The sequence below is a fragment of the Ictalurus punctatus genome, chromosome 8 (genome assembly GCF_001660625.3).
Source record: "Ictalurus punctatus breed USDA103 chromosome 8, Coco_2.0, whole genome shotgun sequence".
NCBI lineage: Eukaryota > Metazoa > Chordata > Actinopteri > Siluriformes > Ictaluridae > Ictalurus > Ictalurus punctatus.
The window spans coordinates 15,531,363-15,543,161 of NC_030423.2; the positions used below are offsets into that span (position 1 = coordinate 15,531,363).

The following is an 11,799-nucleotide window of genomic DNA, read 5'->3' on the forward strand; positions in this document are numbered from 1 at the left end:
ACAGGCAGAGCTGGAGGGGATGAATGTATCTGTTGAAGGATCAACGCACAGCACAGAGCCAAGTGTGCCAGAGAAATGGGTGCGTACAAGTGATGATGAATTTATTAAATTAAAAAAAGTCTAATATTAATACAATTATACAAAAAATTTAATTTAAAATGGGTTTAAAAAATAATTAAGTTTCGGTTTTTGGCCAAGTGCGTCCTGAATTTTCGGTTTCGGCCCAGATTTTTCCTTTCGGTGCATCACTAATTTGAAGTTGTCTATGAGAATCTCCTATAGCTTTGTTTATATGTCCGCTATTAATAGACCCCTCTGTGAGCATATTTAGAGGCTTCACCGTGACTGTGAATTTAACAGCATTTTAACTGTTCCAACCGTGCTTTGTCTTCATACAGGCTACAATTGTACCCTGAGTGTGAGCACATGGAGCAGATTGATGTCGCCACCTGTGTGAGTATACTTCCAGAGTGTGGGCTAACACCAACGCTGATGCTTGGCCCAAAAACTAACCTGATACTATCTCTCTTTTTTTTTTTTTCTTCTTTTTTTTGTAGGATTCTGCCGCAGATGTGTGTGATCTGAATGCCAATACAGAAAGCAGAGAGCAGCCCAACCTGGTGGCCCATCAACTTCAGTCCCACTCTGTCATCCATGACGGAGAGCGGGAAGGTAAATCTCCCCGTGTTGTTCATGAGTACGTTCTAATGTCCTGCTTTGCATCAGCTGATCATTTAGAATGATGAAAATTCCTATATGGAAAACAGGGTTTGATGCAAACACTGCACTTTTGTAAATCCATGCCCACCACAGAGACGTGCCTTAAAGCATGTTTCCATTTACACATCATGCAGTTATATCAGCTTGATCTGTGCTTGTTCATCTGACAGGTGTATACGGTGGTGACCCTGTGTCCTTGATGAATGAAGTAGAAGAAGGTATATAGGTTTAATAGATCAACTGTTAATGAAAGCTTATTAAGAGAAACCCAGCTCTAATGGATCAGTTATTAACTACCCTTAAAAACATGTTCCCCACCCACCACCCCAACTTTAACACAGTATTAGCCTGCCTCAGGGGCAGTGTACACCTACTGAAACTTGAAAGCTACTTAGTAATAACTCATCACCTTAGCCATTACTCCATATCGTTGTATGATCCAGTGCTGACGGATGGCAAAACGTAAAACTCAACACATCTTCTTTGCTATCTGTCTGTCTCTCTATTCATTTCTCTCTATCCCTCTATCTCCTCTGTCCTTCACCCATGTCTGGTCAGCTTCATGCCCCTACACTTTCCCCCGCATAGACTTCAAGTGTATGCACCTGCAGAGAGAAGGTCATGGTAAGTATTCACTTGAAGGCCACTGTTGGGTTCTTCTTTATAACGAGCGTCTCTGCTAATCACCCCTTTGAGATCGTGACTAACTTTTGTGCCTCCACTCCCCTCACACCCAATTAGTATGGCTGTCTCCCACTGGTCTTATTCTAGCCTCCGCAAAAGCAATAGCGTTCCCCTAATGAATCACCTGTCTGAGACATGGAAAGTCTTGAGCGGACAGGCTAAGTTTCCATAGCAGTGGGCCGCCTTCCAGTATATTCTCTTTATTCACAGACACTCTGGGCCTCTTTGGCACTAGGGGATGGAATCTCGCTCTAGACCTTGCAGGCCAGCATGATCGTGTTAGCATGCTTCGCTGCACCCTGTGCTACACAGCAGTACTGAAGCCCAGTGTTGCAACTGATTTAGTAGTACTGAGCTTCCTCACAAGTTTCCTTTTGCTGACCCGTGTTGTGTTTGGGTGAAATTGAAGGGCATTTTCACACTTTTTCACATGCTTTTTTTTTTCCCAAGACCTGAGACACAGAGACGTTGGTTAGGTGTGAAAGTTGCTTTCGTACTTGGCCATGGTTCAAACAACAACCTCCACTTACAAACTCCAGACTAGCATTTGTGTGTGTGTGTGTGTGTGTGTGTGTGTGTGTGTGTGTGCGCGTGTGCTTGTGGTCTGCACCATGTGTGAAGGTGATCCACTACGGAGGGCAGGTATTGAATAACGTGATAGTCATGTAACTTCCGCTTGAGGAACTTCTTCGTGGTTTTAAATTGAACAACGGCAAGGAAATGACAGAAGGCATAAAGGTTTCATAGCCTTTTCTCCCAACTGAAAAATGCTGCAGCTGGCTATATATGGAGCATTTAAAACCCAAGTGACTACTATTAATAGAAATGCCGAGTTAGTTTTTTTATATAAGCGAACAACTTTGACTGAAAATCTTTACCATAACTCTAATGAGCAAAGGTAAAGCATTAAGTTTTAATAATTACAATAAAGGAATGTACCCATTATCCCTAATGTTGCAAAGTAGGCTTGCTGTGATAGCCGGTGTTACACGGTGCTTGGGCGCACACTGGTTATATCAAATGCCCACTGCGGCACCGCCCCCACTGTCGTTTTTGCCTTTTTATAGGAATAATTTCAGTGCTGTGAAATTATACAGTTGATACGCAGTTTGAAAGGGATTTATGTGTGCGTGTGTGTGTGAAAACGAACCTGTAAAATGCCGTTCATTCCCCCAAATGAGCCCACAGTCAATCCTGGGCCAAGTGTGAAAATGCCCCGATTATGTGAGCCTGTATTGGAAGCCCCCTCCTGCCCCGACTCTTCCTTTCACTATCTATGGGTATCCTGTATGCGATGCACTCAGTGGGTCATCTGTTTTCCAGCGGATTCCCCTGATCCTCAGCGTGCTGTGCTGGCCGCATCCCTTACTAAATGCTTCATGATGGCCCTGCAGCAGATCCCTAAAACCTCATGTGACCCTGGGCGTTAGTACTCAATGCCAAACTGTGTCTCTTGTGATTCTTTTGAGAGTGCTGTTTCATTTTAGGTGACCCTTCCTATGTGTGTGTTGTAGATCCCGTTCCAGTGTTTATGTCATGGCAGGAGGAAATTGAGTCTGGAGAGGCGCAGTTGTCTCCACTGGCAGGCCGCATGTTGCCGCTACCTCTAGGGGAAGATGCGCAGCCATTACTGGCACGTCACTTCCTGGATTTCGGTCACAGTCAGCGTTTCCTGCAGCAGGATTCTGATGCCACATCTTCAAATAAAGCACTGTCCTGTGGAAGGTGAAGAGATCTGGGGACAACTTGCACTATTTTAATAATATACGTTAATTTAGTGGTGTTGCATTTAGGCTCATCTGTATTTTCCTCCATTCTTTTCTAGGCCTCGCCGGGCCTCCTTCAGCTCCAAGGAGAGTGCAAAGGGAGACAGTGTCTGTCAGCAGCTCACCAAGAAACTCCAGAACCTCAAGAAAAAGATCAAGCAGTTTGAAGAGCAGTTTGAAAAAGACAAGAACTACACGGTTAGCACTGCTAACTATAATATTGTCATTTTGCCCTTGATCCTTTATCTAACTGTATAGGCATACAGTTAGTATGCCTCCCGTAATATTGGCACCCTTGATAAATATGAGCAAACAAGGCTGTGGAAAAAAAATATTTTATTGTCTATATTGTTTAACCTTTTGATCTTTTTTTTTTTTTTTTTTTTTTTTTTTTAATCAAAAAAATGATGTGCTCTCATGGATATCAAACAATTGCAAACAACACAGTTTTATTTAAAAAAAACAATCTTTGTTAAATCTAGGTGTGCAACAATTATTGGCACCCTTTTAGTCAATACTTTGTGCTAGCTCCCTTTGCCAAGATAACAGCATTGAGTCTTCTCCTATAATGCCTGATGAGGTTGGAGAATACATGGCAAGGGATCTGAGACCATTCCTCCATACAGAATCTCTCCAGATCCTTCACATTTTGAGGTTCACGCTGGTAGACTCTCCTCTTCAGTTCACCCCACAGGTTTTCTATGAGTTCACCCTGATGTTGTGGTCAGTAAACCATTATTTGTGTTGATTTTGATGTATGTTTTGGATCATTGTCCTGCTGGAAAATCCAACCACGGCCGATTATAATATTTCTGGTAGAGACAGTCAGGTTGTAATATGTTGATGTTTGATTGAGTCCATGATGCCATGTATCCTAACAAAATATCCAGGTCCTCTGGCAGAAAAACAGCCCCAACACATTAAAGAGCCACCATCATATTTAACCATGTGCAAGAGGTACTTTTCCATATGACTACCTCTCTGTGTGCGCCAAAACTCCTCTGGTGTTTATTGTCAAAAAGCTCTGTTTTGGTTTTATCTGACCATAGAACCTGATCTCATTTGAAGTTCCAGTAGTGTCTGGCAAACTGAAGACACTTGAGTTTGTTGTTGGATGAGAGTAGAGGCTTTTTTTCGTGAAACTCTTCCAAACAACTTGTGATGTAGTGTGTTGTGGAGACTTCAGAGGATTTCTGACGTCAAGACACAACTAACTTCTGCAATTCTCCAGCTGTGATCCTTGGAGTTTTTTTGCCCACTCGAACCATCCTCTTCAGAGTGTGTTGAGACAATATAGACACATGTCCAATTCCAGGTTGATTCATAACATTTCCAGTTGACTGGGACTTGGAATTATTGCCCTTATTGTGGAAATGGCCATTTTCAATGCTTGTTATTTTCTTATAGCCAGTCCCCATTTTGTGAAGCTCAACAACCTTTTGCTCCACATAACAGCTATATTCCTTGGTCTAACCCATTGGTCTTACCCAGTACCTATTATGAATGACTAAGGGAATTTGGCCTATGTGTTATCCCATATTTATACCACTGTGAAACAGAAAGTCACGGTTGAACAAATTCCTGTTCCTAGACACCCAGGTGTAAAATATCAATGGGAAAATACTTCAAATATTTTTTTCTCATATGAATTCATAGGGGTGCCAATAATTGTTAAACCTGTATTTAAAAAAGATTTTTTTTTATAAACTTGTTTGTTTGCAATTGTTTTCTTTGCAAAAGCAGAGTATTTTATTTTAACAAAAGGTTAAACAATAAAGACATTTTTTTCACTGCCTTGTTTGCTCATATTTACCAAGGGTGCCAATATTAGTGGAGGACACTGTATGTAATATGTTTGAGATTACCATTGACAAATAATTTTGACAAGTCTTCCTGTATTATTAAAAGGAAAATGTGTTCACTTGAAACTTACAGTGGAAAATTAAGGCAGTTGTGAAATTCTGTCTGGCTTTAAAAATGTCTTTCATTTTCAGCCATCTCATGCTGACAAGGCAGCTAATCCCAAAGTCCTGAAGTGGATGTCTGACCTCACCAAAATCCGTAAACAGCTTAAAGGTAAGCCCTGATTGAGTGACCAGCGGGGGTGCCTGGGTCTTGAGTTGGTCCTCAGTGATTAACATTAGCTTAGTTAATGGACAGTGTGACCCTCAAAACAGAGAGGTCTCCCCATCACTGCTCCATGTCACACGGTACCCCCACCCACTCTCACATTTTGGTCGATTCTGATTGGCCGCCACCCTTTTCATTCTCCATTACCATGTGACGCCCCCTCAGAGGTGCACTGCCGAATAAGTTTTTCTCTCTCTTTAACTAAACTCCCCTGGATGACCTGATCAGCAGGACGACAGCACCTCTTACCCAAAGCTTCCCTGAGGCACCAGGCAGTGCTTCACTTGCACAGACGCCACTCCTCCGCTCTGAACACACCCTATTTTACACAGTCACGCCCCCTCACTGTCTCTAGACAGACACCCCACTTCTGTAAGTACTCTCAAGCAGCAGTAAGTAGACATAAGCGCTATTTTGTGGTCCTCTCTCCTGTCCTCTTTCCTTGGTTTTGTCTGATTGCGGCCTTGTAGAACCATTCCCCCATGGGTGGACTCTCAGCCTTATGTCGGGTTTTTAGTCCAGTGCAAAGAATTCTTTTTGTTTTGTTTTTGTGTTTTTGTTGTGTCCTTTTTAAAGGGAGGGGTGATGGTGTCGTCTCTACATACAGGTGCATCTTTAAAAAAATAAATAAATAAATATTGTGGGAAAAATAAAAATTCCGTAATTTAATTTAAAAAGTTGAACTTTCATATATTCTAGATTCATTGCACATGAAGTGAAATATTTCAAACGTTTTTTGTTTTAATCTTGATCATTATGGCTTACAGCTCATGGAAATCAAAAATCCAGTATCTCAAAATACTAGAATAAAGAATTTAGAATTCAGAAATGTTGCAGTGTCACAGTCCTAGTGTCAAGCCACTTGACACTAAAGCGTCTTACCTGGCTAAGGAGAAAAAGAACTGGACTCTTGTTCAGCAGTCTTCTTTTCAGATGAAAATAAATTTTGCATTTCATTTGGAAATCAAGGTCCCAGAGTCTGGAGGAAGAGTGGAGAGGCACAGAATCCAAGTTGCTTGAAGTCCAGTGTGAAGTTTCCACAGTCAGTGATGATTTGGGGTGCCATGTCATCCGCTGGTGTTGGTCCACTGGGTTTTCTCAAGTCGAGAGTCAATGCAGAGTCTACCAGGAGATTTTAGAGCACTTCATGCTTCCATCTGCTGACGAGCTTTATGGAGATGCTGATTTCCTTTTCCAGCAGGACGTGGCACTTGCCGAAAGTGCCGAAACTACTATACTAAACTACTAAATGGTATTACTGTGCTTGATTGGCCAGCCAACTCACCTGACCTGAACCCCATAGAGAATCTATTAGAGACACCAGACCCAACAATACAGACGAGCTGAAGGCCGCTATCAAAGCAACCTGGGCTTCCGGAACACCTCAGCAGTGCCACAGGCTGATTGCCTCCATGCCACGCCGCATTGATGCAGTAATTCGTGCAAAAGGAGCCGCAACCAAGAGTGCATAAATGAACATACTTTTCAGATCAACTCTTAAGATAAATTCTTTATTCTCAGATAAATTCTTTATTCTAATATTTCGAGATACTGGATTTTTGATTTCCATGAGCTGCAAGTCATAATGATCAAGATTAAAGCAAAAAAAATGCTTGAAATGTTTAACTTTGTGTAATGAGTCTAGAAAAATTTTTCACTTTTTGAATGAAATTGTGGAAAAAATATACTTTTCTCACAGTATTCAAATTTTTTGAGATGCACCTGTTCAATCTCTAAACAGCCTGTTTCTTCTGTGCAGACCTTCTATGTAATATATCAGCCTAAAGAATGTGTTATGTTTAATAACTTATTCATCATTGTGTGGACCTTCTATAAATTGCGTTAAATGGCAAACAAAGTTGCACAATTTTTCCCCGGGTAGTTGATCATCCAAGACATGTTTGGCATTTGACTTTGCTTCTGTATTGTTGCACTTGAGCTATAATGTACCCAAAAAGTGAGAGAAATCTAGCTTACTAAAGATAGTTTTAGCTAATATTGTGTAAATATTTATACTGCATGCAGTTTAATGTATTTATGAAAAAAGGTTCAGTATTTTCGGATTTATATTTCAGCTCTATCTGAGTTGACCTTAAGTGCACTTTTTAAAAAAAACAAAAAAAAAACAAACTGCTTACTCTTTGTGGCAAGCCTACAATCTTTTACCACTTAGCCCTAACATCTCTCTTTTCCTTTTGGTGTGTGTGTGTGTGTGTGTGTGTGTGTGTGTGTGTGTGTGTGTGTGTGTGTTTGCACAGATGCCAAACACAAGGCAGAGAGCGAACTGACACCACAGACACGCCCACGCAGCAACACACTGCCTAAGAGCTTCGGCTCCACGTTGGAACACTCGACTCCTGAGGGCCTTGCTGAGAGAGAGGGTGAGGGACGGGGGTGCCGGCCCACCCGCGAAGAGACACTCCAGCTCATTGAGCAACATCTAAGAACCAAGAGAGAGGAGGACGACTGGCCCGAGGACATCAGAGTCAGTATAGCTGTAGCGATTCCTCTCATACATTGTGTTTCCTTGTAATAGCTTCAAACTCTGTCCTTTACCAGTTTTAACTGCACTTTAACCAGTATGGTTAAAAGCTTACAAAAGATAATGAGGTTAATTTAGCATGATCTCATTTGCAGAATGATAATGATCCTCTGCCAGCTGCAGACAGCAGCACTAGCCTTTTTCTCATTTATATCCTTTATGACACTAACAGTTACAGCCATGAGAGCTTTTTATCCGTGATATAAGTTTTTGTGCAAAACGAATATTAAACATTACCTCAAAAAAAAATCTGACCTCAGCATAGCAGGATGAAGGGTATATATAATATATAGTATAATAGAGATTGGAGCCCTTTTGCATTTCTTTCCTGCTCCGATCAGTGTATGATAGTCTTCCAACGCCAACAAACCTGCACAGGTGGGGATTGAGGGAGGACCCAATGTGCAAGCTGTGTGGAGGGAGAGGTACATTGGCGTACACAATGGCAAGGTGTAAGACTGCACTTAGTCAAGGAAGACACAGATGGTGTCATGATGACGTCCTCAGAGCGTTGGCTGACATCTTAGATCAGGAGAGACAGAAAAAGCGTCAGACCCACAGGAAAGCGGCCCCATCCATTCAGTTCATCAGGGAGAGGGAGAAGCCTTCCTCCTCCAAGGAGACCAAGAACGGCCTCCTGCAGGCAGCACAATCATGGGAGATGAGGCTGGACTTGAGAAGAAAGCTACAGTTTCCTCAGGTCGTCCGAACATCCCTGAGGCCTGACATGGTCATATGGTCTGAGGAGGTAAGGAGGACCATTCTGATTGAACTGACGGTTCTGTGGGACGATGGATGCGAAGAGGCCTCAAAGAGGAAAGCCACCAAGTATCAGGACCTGGTCCAACAATGCAGGGGCAAAGGGTGGCAGGCGTGGCTATTTCCAATTAAGGTTGGCTGCAAGTGGTTCTCTGCGCAATCTGTGCAGAAGACGCTCATAGCTCTGAGAATAGCAGGAAGGGAGATGAAGATAGCTGTGCGCAGGTTGAGATGGACAGCAGAAAGAGCCTTTTACTGGCTCTGGAATAGGTGGGAGGAGTTGAGCTGGAAGCCAGTAGAAGATGGGCAGCGACTGGCCATTGTTGCCGACCCGCCAACTGGAGGGCACTGTGGTTTAGGATCGAATCATCCGATGAACGTTGGATGCCACCTAACATCATCTTCTCCTGGCCAAAAGCAATAGTTATAAGCAAGATACTGAAGGTGTTAGCATCTAGATGTATCTAATAGTGGAAAGTTAACAGATATTTGTTCCTCTGGACAGAAAATGACCAAGGAGCAGCTCAGTTGTGAGAAGACGGTGCTGCAAAAGAACTTACTGTATTACGAGGGACTGCATGGTCGTCCTGTAAGTCTCAACTCTATCACACTTATTTTCTTATACACACAGACAGAGGCAGGTGCTATACCCTGACTAGGAAATCCCAAATGTCTTTACTATATATTGCATATAGGTATAACAGAGAGCGGTTTATATATATATATATATATATATATATATATATATATATATATATATATATATATATATATATATATATATATATATATATATAAAATAATTTTACCTTACAATACCAGTATGTACATATAAAAATTTTAAATGGTGTTTGAGCAATGTGTGTCCAGGCCACTGCTGATTTGTGTATTTATTTCAGGTCACACGTGAAGAACGCTTGATTGTCAAGCCGTTGTATGATCGATACCGGCTGGTGAAACAGATGCTCACCCGTGTCAGCATCACACCCATTATTGTAAGGCCTTCCTCTCTTTTTACACACATACTAACACATTAAATATTATTGGGAATTTTGTGTATAGTGTGACATTATATTTACAATTTTGATGTATATATGTGCATTAAAATAGCTGTCTCAATAAGTGAGTAGGTGAAAGCTCAAATTTCCAAAGAGGGACAAAAATAGACACTTTTAAGTCTGTGCCAGTTTTGCTTTAGTACAGTAGACTCAGGTGATATAAAACTCATGTGAGCTAACTTGAAAATGTTATGGCCACAATTACCCACACCTGCTTTCTTCCCCCTTTCTTTATTTCTCCCTTCCCTCCTCCTTTTTTCCTTACTTGTCCTGTCCTCTTTCCTCTATCCTTTCCCATTTCCTTTCCTATTTTCCTTCCTTCAGGCCTCGCCCTCCAGCAAGAGACGCAATCAGACCCTACAGCCCATCATTGAGGGTGAGACAGCCCACTTCTGTGATGAGATCAAAGAGGAAGAGGAGGAAGAGGATGAGCAGGAGGAAAGTGGAGGAATGCAGAATGAAGGGTCAGAGGTCATCATCGCTTTGGACCCAGCAGCCCAACCCAGCTCCCAGCAGCCTCTGCCTGACAGCATCCTAAGGTCTAAGATGGGCGAAAGCTCGGGAAAGTTGACCCTTGACCTGCGTCTGTCCAGCTCTAACGCCTCCTCCATGTAAGTGTGATCACTTGCATTGACCTGCTCTCTACTCAACAACTCCAGCTTTAACCATTCGGGCCTTTAGCACTATTATTAATGCAGTGCAGTTGTAGTTTTAAGCTGCTTAGCTGCAGCTTTGGACCTCGAGTGCATGTTTGTGTACGCACGTAGCTCATGCTGTAATTTTCAGTTTGAGGCGGACTTCTCACACACATCACGAAAGCCTATTTAAAGCGCCTGTAGTGTCTGAAAGTCATTGACCTCAAAGCCTCAAACCGGATAAGACAGCAATCCTTTTAGAAGAAAATGAGCAGCATGTTGAGCTCTGTTGCTCCCGCTTCTGGTGCATGTAAGAATAAATAAATTCATACATTTAAAAAAAACAAAAAAAAAAAACAATCTTAAACACTTTGTATTTACTATACATAGAAAGAGTGACTCCAGTAAGTACTTGATGTATATGGTAAACTACCGTATTGATGATTTATTTGCCATAATTTACTGCATATTGTGTAACATCTCTTTTCAAAATCGTACTCTATTTTATTCAAAAATGTATACATCATTTAAAATATGAAAAATAAATAAAGTTGCATAAAGTGTGTGTTTCAGACCCGTGATCCTACATCAACCAAGAGTCAACCAAAAATATTAAGGATATGTAGACTTGATCTGACTCAAGGCATTTTGATCAAATAATAATAATAATAATAATAATAATAATGATAATAGAAATACTAGTGGTTTTAATGGTCAATCAAAATGATGTGCTTTGTAAGTGTAATGGAAAAAATTCCATATATGGTCAGTGGACATTGGCTGCAGGTCATGTGATACTACAACATGATACACCAGTTTGATACTGTAATGTGATAATGCTTTATTCAACAATTCCCTAAACAATAACACTGATCTAGTACATTGTGACATTTCAGACACAATATGGCATTTTATAGATTTTTTTTTTTTTCTCAGTCAAGGAAAATAGTTCCAGAAGAAGCCAGAGCTGGGTACAGCATTACCATGCGTGTTCCCCTGCAGTGCTCAGACTGACAGACCGCATCTAGGAAGTGTAGTTAGTTTCAGTGTAAAACCTTGGACTGGAACTTTACCTAGCAAACACAGATGATGGGATTAATCGTAGCCGTGCTGTTACACTAAATATCACCTCTCTCAGAGCGGCCGCTCGTCCGGTCAGTGGACCAGAACTGAAGTGCTGTATAACAGAGCATTATAACTCCTCCTGCATCTCACAGGCCTGAGCTCCTGGAGCAGCTGTGGAAAGCCAGAGCAGAGAAGAAGAAGCTGAGGAGGACCATCCGCGAGTTTGAGGATGCATTCTACAAGCAGAACGGAAGGTAAGATACACACGCTTACTTCATCTGCAGAGCTGAACTGCTGCTCACAGTTTCTACACTTACTACTTACACACTTACTAACCATGACAGGAACTCTTATTAGGAAAAATCACACGGACACACACACGAACACACCCGAACACACATGAACACGAACACGCGTACACAAACACCCACACACACATC

At 41.7% G+C, this 11,799-nt stretch overlaps 1 protein-coding gene across 7 annotated transcripts in view; it reads left to right on the plus strand.

Moving 5' to 3' along the window:
- fam13b (family with sequence similarity 13 member B) overlaps nt 1-11,799 on the plus strand; it is a 46,694-nt gene that overhangs the window by 32,706 nt on the left and 2,189 nt on the right. For 2 of the 7 annotated variants that reach the window (XM_017474099.3, XM_017474100.3), the window contains 13 exons: nt 399-453; nt 558-672; nt 891-938; nt 1,279-1,344; nt 2,919-3,129; nt 3,230-3,368; nt 5,165-5,246; nt 5,529-5,672; nt 7,559-7,785; nt 9,107-9,190; nt 9,501-9,596; nt 9,984-10,270; nt 11,512-11,613. In XM_017474099.3, the coding sequence (XP_017329588.2) occupies nt 399-453; nt 558-672; nt 891-938; nt 1,279-1,344; nt 2,919-3,129; nt 3,230-3,368; nt 5,165-5,246; nt 5,529-5,672; nt 7,559-7,785; nt 9,107-9,190; nt 9,501-9,596; nt 9,984-10,270; nt 11,512-11,613 (1,656 nt within the window). The remainder of the gene's footprint in view (nt 1-398; nt 454-557; nt 673-890; nt 939-1,278; nt 1,345-2,918; nt 3,130-3,229; nt 3,369-5,164; nt 5,247-5,528; nt 5,673-7,558; nt 7,786-9,106; nt 9,191-9,500; nt 9,597-9,983; nt 10,271-11,511; nt 11,614-11,799) is intronic. The other 5 variants (XM_017474101.3, XM_017474105.3, XM_017474102.3 and 2 more) reach the window with 5 other exon arrangements.